Here is a 12,714-nt window from a genome sequence, read left to right on the forward strand (position 1 = left end):
AGGGACTCAGATCTTTGTTGCCTTTCTGGTGACTAGAAGGTAAAAATGGAATAGTGCAGCATTCTGGCTAAATGTTTTTATCTATTCCTAGAAGTAGAAGACTCCGTAAACAGAATTTCCTTCTGCTCATATTTACCCGGATTGTCTTATTTTAAAAGGAACAACCATGTTTTATTTAATCCCCATTTTTCATTGAACCTGTTCCAGTTTGTCTGAACCCTTCTGAAAGTATAGTACCCCAAGCGGGACACAATACGTGAGGTTGAGTCAGACCAACATAGAATAAAATGCAACTGTTACTTCTTCTGGTATTGAAATTATCCTTCTGTTGATGCAGCCTATAACTGCATTTGTCCTTTTTGCAGCTGCCCTGCCCTGCTGGCTTATTCTGTTTGTAACTAATATTATTCCTAGGTCTTTTTCAGAAGCATCCCCCATCCTATATTTGCACATTTAATGCCTGTTTCTTAAGTGAAGAACTTTGCGTTTATCTCGGTTAAATTGCGTTCTATTATTTTTCACATCCGTTTCTCCAACCTATCAAAATTGTTCTGAATTTTTTCTCTGTCTTCTAGGGAATTAGCTCTCCCACAGAATTTTGTGTCATCTGCATATTAATAAAAATATGAAAGAGTACAGGATCCAGAAGTGAATCGTGTAGTATCATTATCACTGGGTTCATCATACTGTATGTTTTCATGCCTGAGTAGTGCTCAGGTTCTCTCTGGACACTCTGAGCTTCTTAGAATTGGGGTGTTAACATAGCATATTATTATGTCTTGCTGAAATTATAACATTTTGAAGGGAGATCCACTTCCCTGTTTCAGCACATGCTATGAAAATATATGGGTGGGAACCCTCTTCTTTGATATTTTGTTATTGTAATATATGGCAAGAAATCAATAAAAAATAACAAAACATTCATTTTTCAGGATTGCTACTAAGGAATGTATGTTGTCATCTCAGTACAGTATCTGAATTTCCTGAGTTTACAAATAGTCCAAGTTTTCTACCGCTAACAGTTCTTTGTATTCTCCGCATAACCTTTCAGTTACTCTAAGGCAGTGGTTCTGCAACTGGGGGTAATTTGGGCACATCCTGGGGTTATGGAGCAAATTGTAATTGCTTGTTTGTGAGTCAAGGATCCAGCTTGAGACTGCTGCTGCAGAGGCCCTAGCAGAGTCTTTTTGGGGGTGGGGGGATAATGACGTTCTTTGAGACTGGGAAAAGGGGTAATTGGGTCCAACAGTTTAAGGAATGGCTGCATCGCATGAAAAGGCCACTGCTGCCTTTTCATTACATTTGTAAATATCATTTTATTAAGCGCTCTTAACGAAAGAAAAAAATAGGCATCAGTTGTCCCACCGCTTCTGTGATTCTTTTGGTACGGTGAGAAAGGTTACGTGGCTACAGGACTGCTAAGTGAGCTGTTCAGAAGCCGGGGGCTTTCTTCACGGGAACCTTGAATGTAACTGAGGACGGCAATATTACCTGGGCCTGGGCGAGGTGACAGGGATTTGCCTCAGCGAAGGGCGCCTCTTCACAGTTGTGCTACTGAGGAGTATCACAAGTGTCGCTGGAAGCCCAGGAGGAGAGGAGGGAAGCAGCGGCATGCACTTGGGGGTGTCCGCACACCCGTTCCTTTGTAACGCAGCCTTGAAGGGGGCTTTTCTCAAAGCAGAAGTTTATTGCAAGTTCCAGCAGAGGCTGTGGCGGGGGAAAGTAAAGGTCGCTGTGTTTGCAAATGTGCTTTGAAGGGGGTGTCACGTCGAACGTTTGTCAACCCCTTGAACACTTGCATAACAGCCCTGTTAGTTTTTAGAGGATGAATTTAGTGGAAAGGCCCTGAAAGATGCTAATTCTGAGACAGTCCCTCAATGTGTTTTGCACTCAAGGAAGTCAGAGAAGGAACTTGACTCGCATTAAATTACAACCCGGAAAGGAGGGAAGGGACACGTGATCCTTTGAAAAGGAAACTGATGTTTGCAGTCGGCCTGCAAAGAACAAAGTTCTCCTCGCCTGTTTATAAATTCCACTTCCAAATTAGCCTTCAGCCTCTTTTTTTCCTACCCAAGAATGGTAAGTCTGAAAGGTTCAACTTGGGCTGATTGTTTTTTGTGGTACCTTTTTGTACAATAGTTGGGTATTTTTGTGAAGGAGCCAATGCTTTCAAAGGCTTAAAAGTGCGGGGAGTGTTTTCAGCATTTGTTCAGTGACATAATTAAGGTCTGGGAGGAAATGTCTCCACGAGGAGAAAAGGACTTTTCTCTCTTCCCTAAATTTGATTTCCAAGTTAAGCCTATAAGCTTGTGAAGGTTATTCAAAAGCTGTGGCTCATCATAGACCATCAGGGGCTCCCTCTGCATAGAGAAAGGACGTGCCAAATATTGGGGTCAAATAACATCCGAGGGACTTTTCCACAACTGCTTGGGACCTTGCAAAGAATTCTTGGGCTGGATTTTGGTAGAATCAGCCAGTTCCTATAATTTTATGCCGACATACTTATTTTGTTCACATGCTGTGCTGCATTCCATTTTTACTTTGTGTACATTTGCATATTACATACTTCTTACGATATTAATATCAGGGCTGGAGACTCATTACAAATGCCAGAGACACAGCCTAGAGTATGTACTCTAGATCTGCTAGATCTTTAGATGTCTGATGTCTGATCTCTAGATGTCTGAGGGAAGATACGGTAGCAGTCTTCCGATCTTCAAAGTTCTGAAGGATTGCCACATGAAAAAGGGAGTGTGGACTTATTCCACCAGAACCAGCAAGATAAAGTTACAAGGAAGTTGGTTCATGCTAGATGTCAGGATAAACTTCCTGACTGTATGGGCTGTCAGCCAATGGAACAGGCTCCCACATGAAGTGGCAAATTCTCCTTAACTGGAGGTCTTCAAACAGAGAATTGGGGTCCTCTGAATGGATGGTCCTCTGTCAGATGCTCTAGTGGATTCTGCACAGAGTTGGACTAGACAATTTATGATGTCCTTTCCAACTCTACAATTCTGTAATTCTAGGACAGGATTTCCTGATTTTTGCAGAGATTTGGGTTTCTCTCTTTCTGGCAGAAGGCCTTCAATTTGGCATAAGTTACATTTGGATCCTGATTATTTGTGAGTTGATGTTTATTTCTCTTTATTCTTGTGGCGAACATGCCAGCTTCAATTCTTGCCACACCCTCATTGACAGTTGACAGCAAGCAGGCAAATTGGGTTTGAACTCACATAGTTTATAGGAACATATCCTTTTTTTGCCACTTACAACAGGCAGACTCCCCCAGTCCCTCCCCCTCCTAGAGAGAAAAGGCTTTATTCTTTTTAAAAACAAAGGCAGAATCAAAGCTAGCTAAAGGAGGAAGGTAACATCACTTCTAAGCCTTTGATTAAACAGTGGATCCACAAGAAACTGAGAAAATCCAGGGAAACAAGGAGAAGTTGTTTTTGCTTCAGGCAAACAAAGAGAAGTTTGCTCTTGCTTCCGGAAATCCATTTATCTCTAGGGAATAGATGAACGAATCTGGCAGAAAACTGTTAGAATATTAAACTTTATTTTCTCTATGTGTTTTATACAACTTGGAACATCTTTAACAAAAGCGTTGGCCCTAAATTAAGTACAGACCAGCATCACAGTGTGGTTTGCCCAGAACCTTATATTTTCTTTATAAATTTTCTATGGGAGATCCTTTCAAGTTATGATCTGTGATTTGATATATTCACCATCACTGAATATTTTTGCATGGTGATACTTAAAATGAAAAAGGAATTTTTACATTCCTTCTTTTCCTATTTTAAAATAAAGTTTGAATTTATTTATGTCTCATGAGATTGGTCTAGCTCTCAAAAGAGGGAAGGGAGAGAGGATCGATTCCACTAGTCACACACCTCAACACTAAGGACCAAGAGGCGGCATGTAGAACGTATTTCTTCTTAATTTATTTCCTTTTAATTGGATGGAAAAACAACATAGGATGTGAGAGCCCCATCTGCCTCACATGCTGGATGTAGGAGGAAAATGCCAAGTGAGCCAAGAGAGATGGTGGCAGCAGCGACTACCAAGCTGCTACCTCAGGCAGGAACTAGAGCTTGATATGAAGACTCAGAGGGCTTCTGGGAGAAGAGGCTTAAGACCACTAATCTTTACTCTACCAGCTCAGCTATGCAGCTACAGCTGTATTAGGTATAAATGTTTTGTACAGTTCTATTTCTGAGGGTTACTTTATTACTCACTAAGTTGGGAACATTTGCTGAAAACAGCCTTGAGACTTGTGACAAGGTACCTGTGACTCTGCAAGATGAAATTGGCCTCCAGGCTGCCTTTGTTATATATTCCATAGATAATATGGCACCATTCGTGTGACCGATAATAATATTATCAACAGCATAGCATAGCATAGCATAGCATAGCATTACATTACACTACACTAATAAATGTCAGACTGAACACTCAGGAATCCAGTTCCATAGGTTGCATCTACAAAGAAAGAGAAGGGGCCTTTTTGTAGAATTATTGAAGGAAAGAATCCATTTAATGTATTTATTTATTTGGGTGGCTGGGGTGAAAGCCTTCCCTCTCAGGTGAATGAAAACCAATAAAATGGTGGAACTGCCCATATTTAAAAAAAAATAAATCCTAAAGTAAAGGGAGAAGGAGGAAGATGAAAGAAAGAAAGAAGAAAGGAAAGGAAAGGAAAGGAAAGGAAAGGAAAGGAAAGGAAAGGAAAGGAAAGGAAAGGAAAGGAAAGGAAAGGAAAGGAATTAAAGAGTTCCTGGAGGGATTTTGAACCAACAGCAACTGACAAGCATTTAACTGACTGTACTATTGTAACAGGGTAAAGGTGGATCCTTTACAAAGATCCGCATAGTCAAAGCTATGGTTTTTCCAGTTGTAATGTATGGCTGTGAGAGTTGGACCATAAAGAAGGCTGAGTGCCGAAGAATTGACGCCTTTGAACTGTGGTGCTGGAGAAGACTCTTGAGAGTCCCCTGGACTGCTAGGAGGTCAAACCAGTCAATCTTAAAGGAAATCAACCCTGATTGCTCATTGGAAGGATCGATAATGAAGCTCAAGCTCAGATACTTTGGTCACCTAATGCGAAGAGAGATCTCTTTGGAGAAGACCCTGATGCTGGGAAAGATTGAAGGCAAAAGGAGAAGAGGACGGCAGAGGATGAGATGGTTAGATAGCATCCCTGACGTAATGAGCATGAAACTGAGCAAATTCAGGGAGGCAGTGAAGGACAGGAAGGCCTGGCGCAATATGGTTCATGGGGTCACGAAGAGTCGGACACGACTTAACGACTAAACAACAACAACAACAAAGGTGGATCAGAAAGCCCTTTGAAACAAATATACTAATAAGAGTTTTGTTAAAACCCTTTTTGCTGTGCCTGAATATACAGGTGTGTTGATGCTTTAACCTTGCAAACATAAATTTAGCTTAACTTTGTATACGTAACTTTATGCGTATATTTCTTTCATTATCCCTTCATTCCCCCTGCCCCTCCCCCATATCCATGTACACCTACAAAAGGATATGTGTATAGAAGGACTTGTTTGCAAGAAAGAAAGGGACCAGCCACAGCTTCCCTGGGAGAGAAATGGGGGGAGGGCCCAGCAGCAGGGGAATTGTTCAAGGGGAGGCAGGTTCAGCTTAGGAACTTGCAAGTTACTGCCAAAGGGGACCCAGGTGAGACAGGATTTTCTTAAACCATCTTAGAGCCAAGCCAGCATCAACACAGGACAGAAGCAGTTTAAAGGGCAATTACAGATAGGCCCTAAAATAATTTAAACCATACTGAAAAGAGAAATTTGTACTGTAGATTATATATTATGTGCCATCAAATTGTTTTCTACTCCTAGCAACCACATAGATTTTCTCCAAGACGCTCTATCCCTAACCTGTTCTTTCAAGACTCCCAATGGTTATTATAGATTATATATAATATAAATTATATTATATATTCAGGATTTGTAGAAAACTTTCTAGATGAAGAACTTAAAACTTGTTTGTTTGATGGAATGGTGATTTTAGGGCTAATTTGAAGAAGGCAGTAGAAACATGTATGGCCCAAAACTGACCTTCACTAGCTGCTGGGAACAGAGCAGATAATTAAGTCGCAAACCCCTCCAAATTTATTTCTCTCTTAATACAGCATTTCTTATCAGCTACAGCTGAGAAGTGCAAGTACAGTGAAACCTCCCCCCAGGAGGAACTGCTGGATGTGCTCATGTTAACAAGCAGAAAGATAAGAAATCACCGAGCTCATATTTCTCTTAGCAACAAGTGCCCACCTTTGGGCAGTAGTGCCCACCTTTTGGGAATGTTTTGCCCATCCAAGGGTGTGAATAATTACTGTCTGCCAATGATCATGTAATTCTTTGTTTCAAGAATGTATAAAAGTTGCATTGATTGACAAATAGGTATGCCTGCTCTGGAAATTATTCCCGGGCACCTTACTCTGTGCAGAATAAATACTTAATTATCTCCACCCTGGTGGGTTTATTGGGCAAAATTGCATGCCAGGCTAGAACCCCCCAGAGTTCCTGGGGCAACATGTTCAGTAATAGCTTTTTTAAAGCTGTATTTCCCCAATAGAAAGCAAGGGTTTTCTTCCCCCAAATACTGTGACTGGGGAGGGGTCATCTCACATTTTCTGATTAGAAGAATAGAAGTTGTTGAAATGAAAGAATAGGCTGGAGGTGAAGGTTAGTTGTTGCCTGGAAGGGACTCCTTGCCTTGCGAATGTAAACTGTTTTGTAACATTTAAGGCAGTGTTTCTCAACCTTGGGAACTTTAAGATGTGTGGACTTCAACTCCCAGAATTCCCCAGCCAGCCTTGTTGGCTGGGGAATTCTGGAAGTTGAAGTCCACACATCTTAAAGTTCCCAAGGTTGAGAAACACTGATTTAAGGGCTTCTCTTTCTATTTTGTCTGTCCATGCCCAGTTACTCCTTTCAGCACTTCATTGTATTTTCTTGCTTTGCCTTTTCAATTCAAGATTTTTTTCCCATACTCCCCTCCACCCCATTTCCCCCCCTTTTTTTCTTCTGCTTTTGCTTGAAGAAGGGAGAGGAGTATGGATATGGGTGTTGCATTTCTGTGTGTGAGTGTATTTTAGTGTGAGGGACAAAATAGTTGGTATCAGTTAATCCTGCCTCCACAAAGGTGGGGAAGATGAGCATGGCAGAGGATTTTTTTTGTCTGTATTTTTTTTTTTCTCTGTTCTTCCTTTTGGGGAAAGGATGGTCATAATTTCAGGATTGTTTTTTTTCCCCCTAGATAAATACAGTATTTTTCCTGCTGCTCCTTCCACTGTGACAACCTTGTTCTAGCAGTGTATCTCTCAGCTGCATAACTACAGCGACATTGATCATTGTGCATCTCATCCAGTGGTGTGCTGAGAAATGTTGAACAACCAGCTCTGTGGCGCGGGGGGAGCATCCAAGACCACCAGGCCTCACCGACACTGCCGTGCTGCCAGCTGCCACACAGCTGATCAGGTGCAGCTGTAGTGGCTCCGCTCCGCTCTAAACTGCCTCAGAAAATTCCAGAAAATTTAACAGTCAACTCTCAGCCGCTGGTACAAGCCATCTGATTTTTGAAAAATGGTCCCTTTGGAAAAGTTACGTTGTGGAACTGCTGTGCTACAGGTAGCATGTTATCTTTGAGAATGGGCCGTCTAGATGGATAATACCACTGCCTTCAACCAGCATGTTCCATGAACAATAGTAGTGTTTTTCTCTCCTTTTAGTTTTAGATTGGATATATACTATAATAACTGATATGAATGACAGTGTGAGAGAAAATCTCTATGGCGTGTTGAATGAGCTCCTCCATGAAGAATTTAAAGAATTTAAATGGAGGCTAGAAAACATGAACTATGATGGGAAACCAAATATTCCCAGAGGTCGGTTGCAGGATGCTGATAAACTACAACTTGTAGATCTCATGATTCAGAATTATGGAGATGATGTTGCTTGGAAGGTATGCGCTGATGTCCTTAAAAAGGGCAATATAACACATGTCTTAAGAAAGCTCAAAGAAACTATACAGAAAGGTAAGAAAAGCCAATGTATTATAAAATATGCTCAGATATTGCTTTCTGGAGTCTCTCAGACCTCATCATTGCAAGTTTTGAAAGAGATCTTTAAAACACAGTTAATTTAAGCTTTCCTTGATTGGATTTTATTTGACAGTTCAGCAGGTGGCAGCATTTGGCTAATTTTTTCTGGATCCATAAATTAACAAGGGTCAGACATGGCTTATTCTTGGATGGGAGACTACAAGCAGAACACAAGGACTGTTGGCTAGATTCAAAGTAAAAAAAAAAAATGGAGGAAAGGTTTGGAAAACCACTTCCATATTGTTGCTAAGAAAAATGCATGGGATGTTCATGTAATCACCAGAAGCTGAGCTCAAGCTGAGGGAGTCTTTAATTTTACATATCTTTTCTTCCTCTCCAAGCTATTTTTGACTTGGGTGTGAGGAGCATTTTAATTGCTGGGTTTTGTAAGTGTTATTAGGTAAAAATGTAGAAAGATCAATAAAATAGTCAGTCCATAGAACACTATTTTGTAAAACTTAAGGACTCTTTCTTTATGATCTTTTAAATAGCCCTTCCTTATTCTTCTAATTACTTTCATTTCTGCTCATATTAATTTTATTCTCACCCTCCCCCTTTTTTTGTATTTGATGTCAATGGGTTTTTCGTGCCCCCCTGAAAAATTCTGCTGGATTCATCAAACCTGGTGAGGGAATTACTGGGAGGCTACCTGGTGCCAAAGCCAGAATGACTATGGAGGAAAACCAGTGGCAGCCAGAGGGGGAGATGCATGTGCACAACAGCTGAAATCAGGAAATCATTCCCTGCGGTGATATTACCATGGTTGCCACCAATGCCCCACCAAGTGCATGTAGCAAGGCTTGTGGAAGGAGAAGGTTGAAAACACCTCTTTAACATCACATCAAATAAGCAAGAAGTTAGTCCCCTTCAGGTATGGGCTGGGGGTGAGATAAAGGTACATCATGAGGAAATGTCCTTAAAAGAAAGTCTAGGAAGGTGTCTTCAAGAGGCTATTAGAGGGACATGTGGATGAACATCTAACTTGTCTTCAAAAGGGCTGTGATGGTGGCCTCTTAATAACTGAGAACAAGTGGGGGGGGGGATTTGGGTGTGTGTGTGCCTTTGAATCAGTCTTGACTCCTGGTGACTGCCTGGATAAATCCCTGCAGTTTTCTTGGCAACGTTTTTTCAGAAGTGGTTTGCCATTGTCTGTTTCCTAGGGCTGAGAGAGTGGCCCAAGGTCACCCAGCTGGCTTTGTGCCTAAGGCAGGACTAGAACTCACGGTTTCCCGGTTTCTAGCCTAGTACCTTAACCACTGCACCAAACTGGCTCTCAATAAGAAGGTAACTAAAGAGAAATAATTTGCAACAGCACTTAAAAATACCTGGATTCTGGAAGGTGAAAACTGCTGCTGTATCTGCTCTGGTTTTACATCAAAATAAAAAGATTGTGTTAAGCATAGAAGCCAGAGAAATCTCATGAGAAGTTTTTCAGCTGAAATTAGGCATCCTTATAAAGATGTTTTATATAATTAATTCTCTTTTCAGTCAAATTCAGAGCCTTCTCATTTTGCACCCATCTGTTTTCTCCAAGGAATGTTTCTGGACTTTGTTCTTGATGTACAAATCTTATTTGTAAAAATTTAAGGAGCAGTGTACTTAATCATATTATAACTTATGATTTCCTAAATCTCTGTTCTTGGCAATGAATGGGTGCAGAGCAGTTAGATGTTTCAACCAAAAACCTTGCAATTCATCTTCACCTGGTGCTGACTAATTCTTGATCTTCCTTGCCCTTTTCTCCACTATTTCTGCTGTTATTATAAGTTCTTTCATTTCAGATTCTTTTTTATTCTTATCAACCTCCTTTATCCAAGCTGCATTCTTGTTGTATTTCTTTGGGTTGTCCCATAGCTGCACCCAGAACTTCACTGTTTCATCTTTGTCAGGTGTTGACTGGTTCATTGCAGTCTCTCCATTGCTGGAATGGTAGAAAGGTTTCTGATTCAACTGAAATTGGAGATTCTGCCTGTAGTTTGCAATTCGAACTTCATATCTGCTGATCTTTTTGGCTTTGGCTGTTATTTGCTGCTTTATTATTTGTAGTGTTTCCTTGATCTTCCTTGTTTCTAGGTGATATTTCTTGATCAGGTATTCTTTGGTCTTCTTGTTCTTCAGCTTCTTTTCTTTCTTTCATTTGTTTGTTTGTTTATTTATTTATTAAATTTGTATGCTGCCCATCTCCCCCAGTGGGTGACTCAGGGTGGATGACAATAAAAGTAAAAGCCACAAACAGTTAAAAAATAAATACCCCCATTCATTAATTAAAATCAATTAATTAATTAAAAGGTCAAACTACGGAAACAAACCCTATACATGAAAACTAAAAAACATTCAAGATGATAGGAGAGTGACATCAATTAACATGCAAGCCATTTCCACTGGTGTGAGCCCCCATGTGGCCCCCAGGCCATCTGACATAGCCAGGATTTCACGCTCTTCCTGAAGGCCATGAGAGTGGGGGCACACTGCACCTCAGGAGGTAGGTTATTCCACAGAGCGGGGTCCATGGCAGAAAAGGCCCTTTTCCTAGATCCCACTAGTCAAAATTCCTTGACTGGTGGAGTCTGCAACATGCCCCTTCTGCTGGACCGAGTGGGGCAGGCTGATATAACGGCCGAGACAGCTTCTCAGATAACCTGGTCCTGTGCCATGAAGGGCTTTAAAAGCAATAACCAACACCTTGAATTGGACCCAGAAGCAAACTGGCAACCAATGCAGCTCACATAACAGTGGTGTTATATGGGCACCCCTAGGGGCATTCAGAACTGTACACACCACTGCATTCTGCACCAGTTGAAGCTTCCGGATACTCTTCAAGGATAGCCCCATGTAGAGTGTGTTGCAGTAATCCAACCAGGAGGTGACCAGGGCATGAGTGACCATGCGGAGGGCCTCCCAATCAAGGGAAGGGTGTAACTGATGCACAACACAAAGTTGCACAAAGGCCCTCCTAGCCACAACTGCCACCTGCTCTTCGAACAGGAGTCGTGAATCCAGGAGGACCCCCAGATTATGCACCGGGTCTGTCTCGGGTAGTGCGATCCCATCAAGAACCAAAGATGATAAACTCCCAGATCTTGAGGCTCCCTGTACCCATAGCCACTCTGTCTTACAGTTGAAGCCTGTTGTCCCCCATCCAGGCCCCTACGGCCTCCAGGCACCGCGAAAGGGTAGCCATAGCATCACTTAGGTTACCCGGGATGGAGATATATAATTGAGTATCATCAGCATACTGATTATACCTCATCCCATGGTGCCAGATGATCTCACCCAACAGTTTCATGTAGATATTAAATAGGAGTGGTGAGAGCACTGAACCCTGAGGCACCCCACGAAGTAGGGTCTGTGGGTTGGACCTCTCGCTCCCTATCAACACCGATTGGGTTCAGCCTTGGAGAAAGGAGCTGAACCGGCATAGAACTGTGCCACCCAGCCCCAACTCCTGCAGCCAACCCAAAAGGATACCATGGTTGATGGTACTGAAAGCTGCCAAGAGGTCAAGAAGAGCAAGGATGGATGCACTATCCCCATCCCACTCTCACCAGAGATCATCTAAAAGTGTGACCAATGCTATTTCTATCCCATAACTGGGCCTGAAACCTGACTGATAGGGGTCCAGATAATCCGTTTCCTCCAGGATTCTCTGAAGCTGCTCCGCGGCCACCTTTTCCACCACCTTTCCTAAAAAGGGAAGGTGGGAAATCGGACAAAAATTGTCCAGAAGGGTCAGATTTAGCTATGGTTTCCTAAGGATGGGGCAGACCAATGCCTCCTTAAAAGACTTCAGAAACACCCCCTCCCACAAGGATGAATTGACCACCTCCAGTACCCACCTTAAAGTCACCTCCTTGGTGGCTTTGACCAACCAGGAGGGACAAGGATCTAAAAAACAGGTAGCTGTGCTAACAGCCCCGAGGACCCTGTCTACTTTCTCAGGGCCAACAGGATCAAACCATTCCCAGATAACTGGATAAGACCGCTCCCTGGGCATCTCCACTGGACCTGCCTCACGCTTGGTGTACAACTGAGAATGGATCTGAGCGATTTTATCCATCAGGTGTTCAGCAAATTCCTGTTCAGATTCAACAAATATCTGTTCTAGCTTGCTTGCATCTGAACTTAGCATGCTGATCTTATTTTCCAACCTGATCTTCCATTTGGCTTTTTTCTTTGTTGATTTTGCATCCAAGGTATTCAGTTATAACTACAGCCATGCTGTACATCAGTTGGTTTGTTTCTTGCAGCGAGCTGGTTCTTATATTTGATATTACAGTATTGGCATCGTTTAATACTTGTGCTAGCTTTTTTTTTTTTTTTTGCAACAAGCTTCAATGCAGGCAACCTTGTTCTGTTGTTTTTGTGCTGTTCTAGATGCATGGTTATTCTTTGTTTCAATTCCTCTTGTTTTTTAGTTAGAGGGCTTTGCTCTTTCTGAGGAGAAGGCTCTACTGTCTGAGCTACTTCTGGCAAGGCTTCGATTTCTTTGCCCTGAGTAGACCTTTGCAGTTCTTCCAATTCTATTTCTGTGAATACTTTATTTCGTGTTATAAATTGATGTTGATCTGCCAGCCTCTGTTCTG

General features: G+C 41.9%; 1 protein-coding gene across 3 annotated transcripts in view; it reads left to right on the top strand.

The window, feature by feature from the left end:
• The first annotated feature begins 1,925 nt into the window (after positions 1–1,925).
• The window catches only part of NLRP6 (NLR family pyrin domain containing 6), a 37,663-nt gene continuing 26,874 nt past the window's right edge, over positions 1,926–12,714 (top strand). For all 3 annotated transcript variants that reach the window (XM_088146145.1, XM_088146147.1, XM_088146146.1), the window contains exons 1-2: positions 1,926–2,079; positions 7,288–8,065. In XM_088146145.1, coding sequence (XP_088002271.1) covers positions 7,792–8,065 — 274 coding nt within the window. In that variant the 5' untranslated portion in view covers positions 1,926–2,079; positions 7,288–7,791. The remainder of the gene's footprint in view (positions 2,080–7,287; positions 8,066–12,714) is intronic.

Source organism: Python bivittatus, unplaced genomic scaffold (assembly GCF_059951505.1).
Source record: "Python bivittatus isolate LINGU-HERP-01145 unplaced genomic scaffold, Pbiv_v1 ctg000480_np1212, whole genome shotgun sequence".
Lineage (NCBI taxonomy): Eukaryota > Metazoa > Chordata > Lepidosauria > Squamata > Pythonidae > Python > Python bivittatus.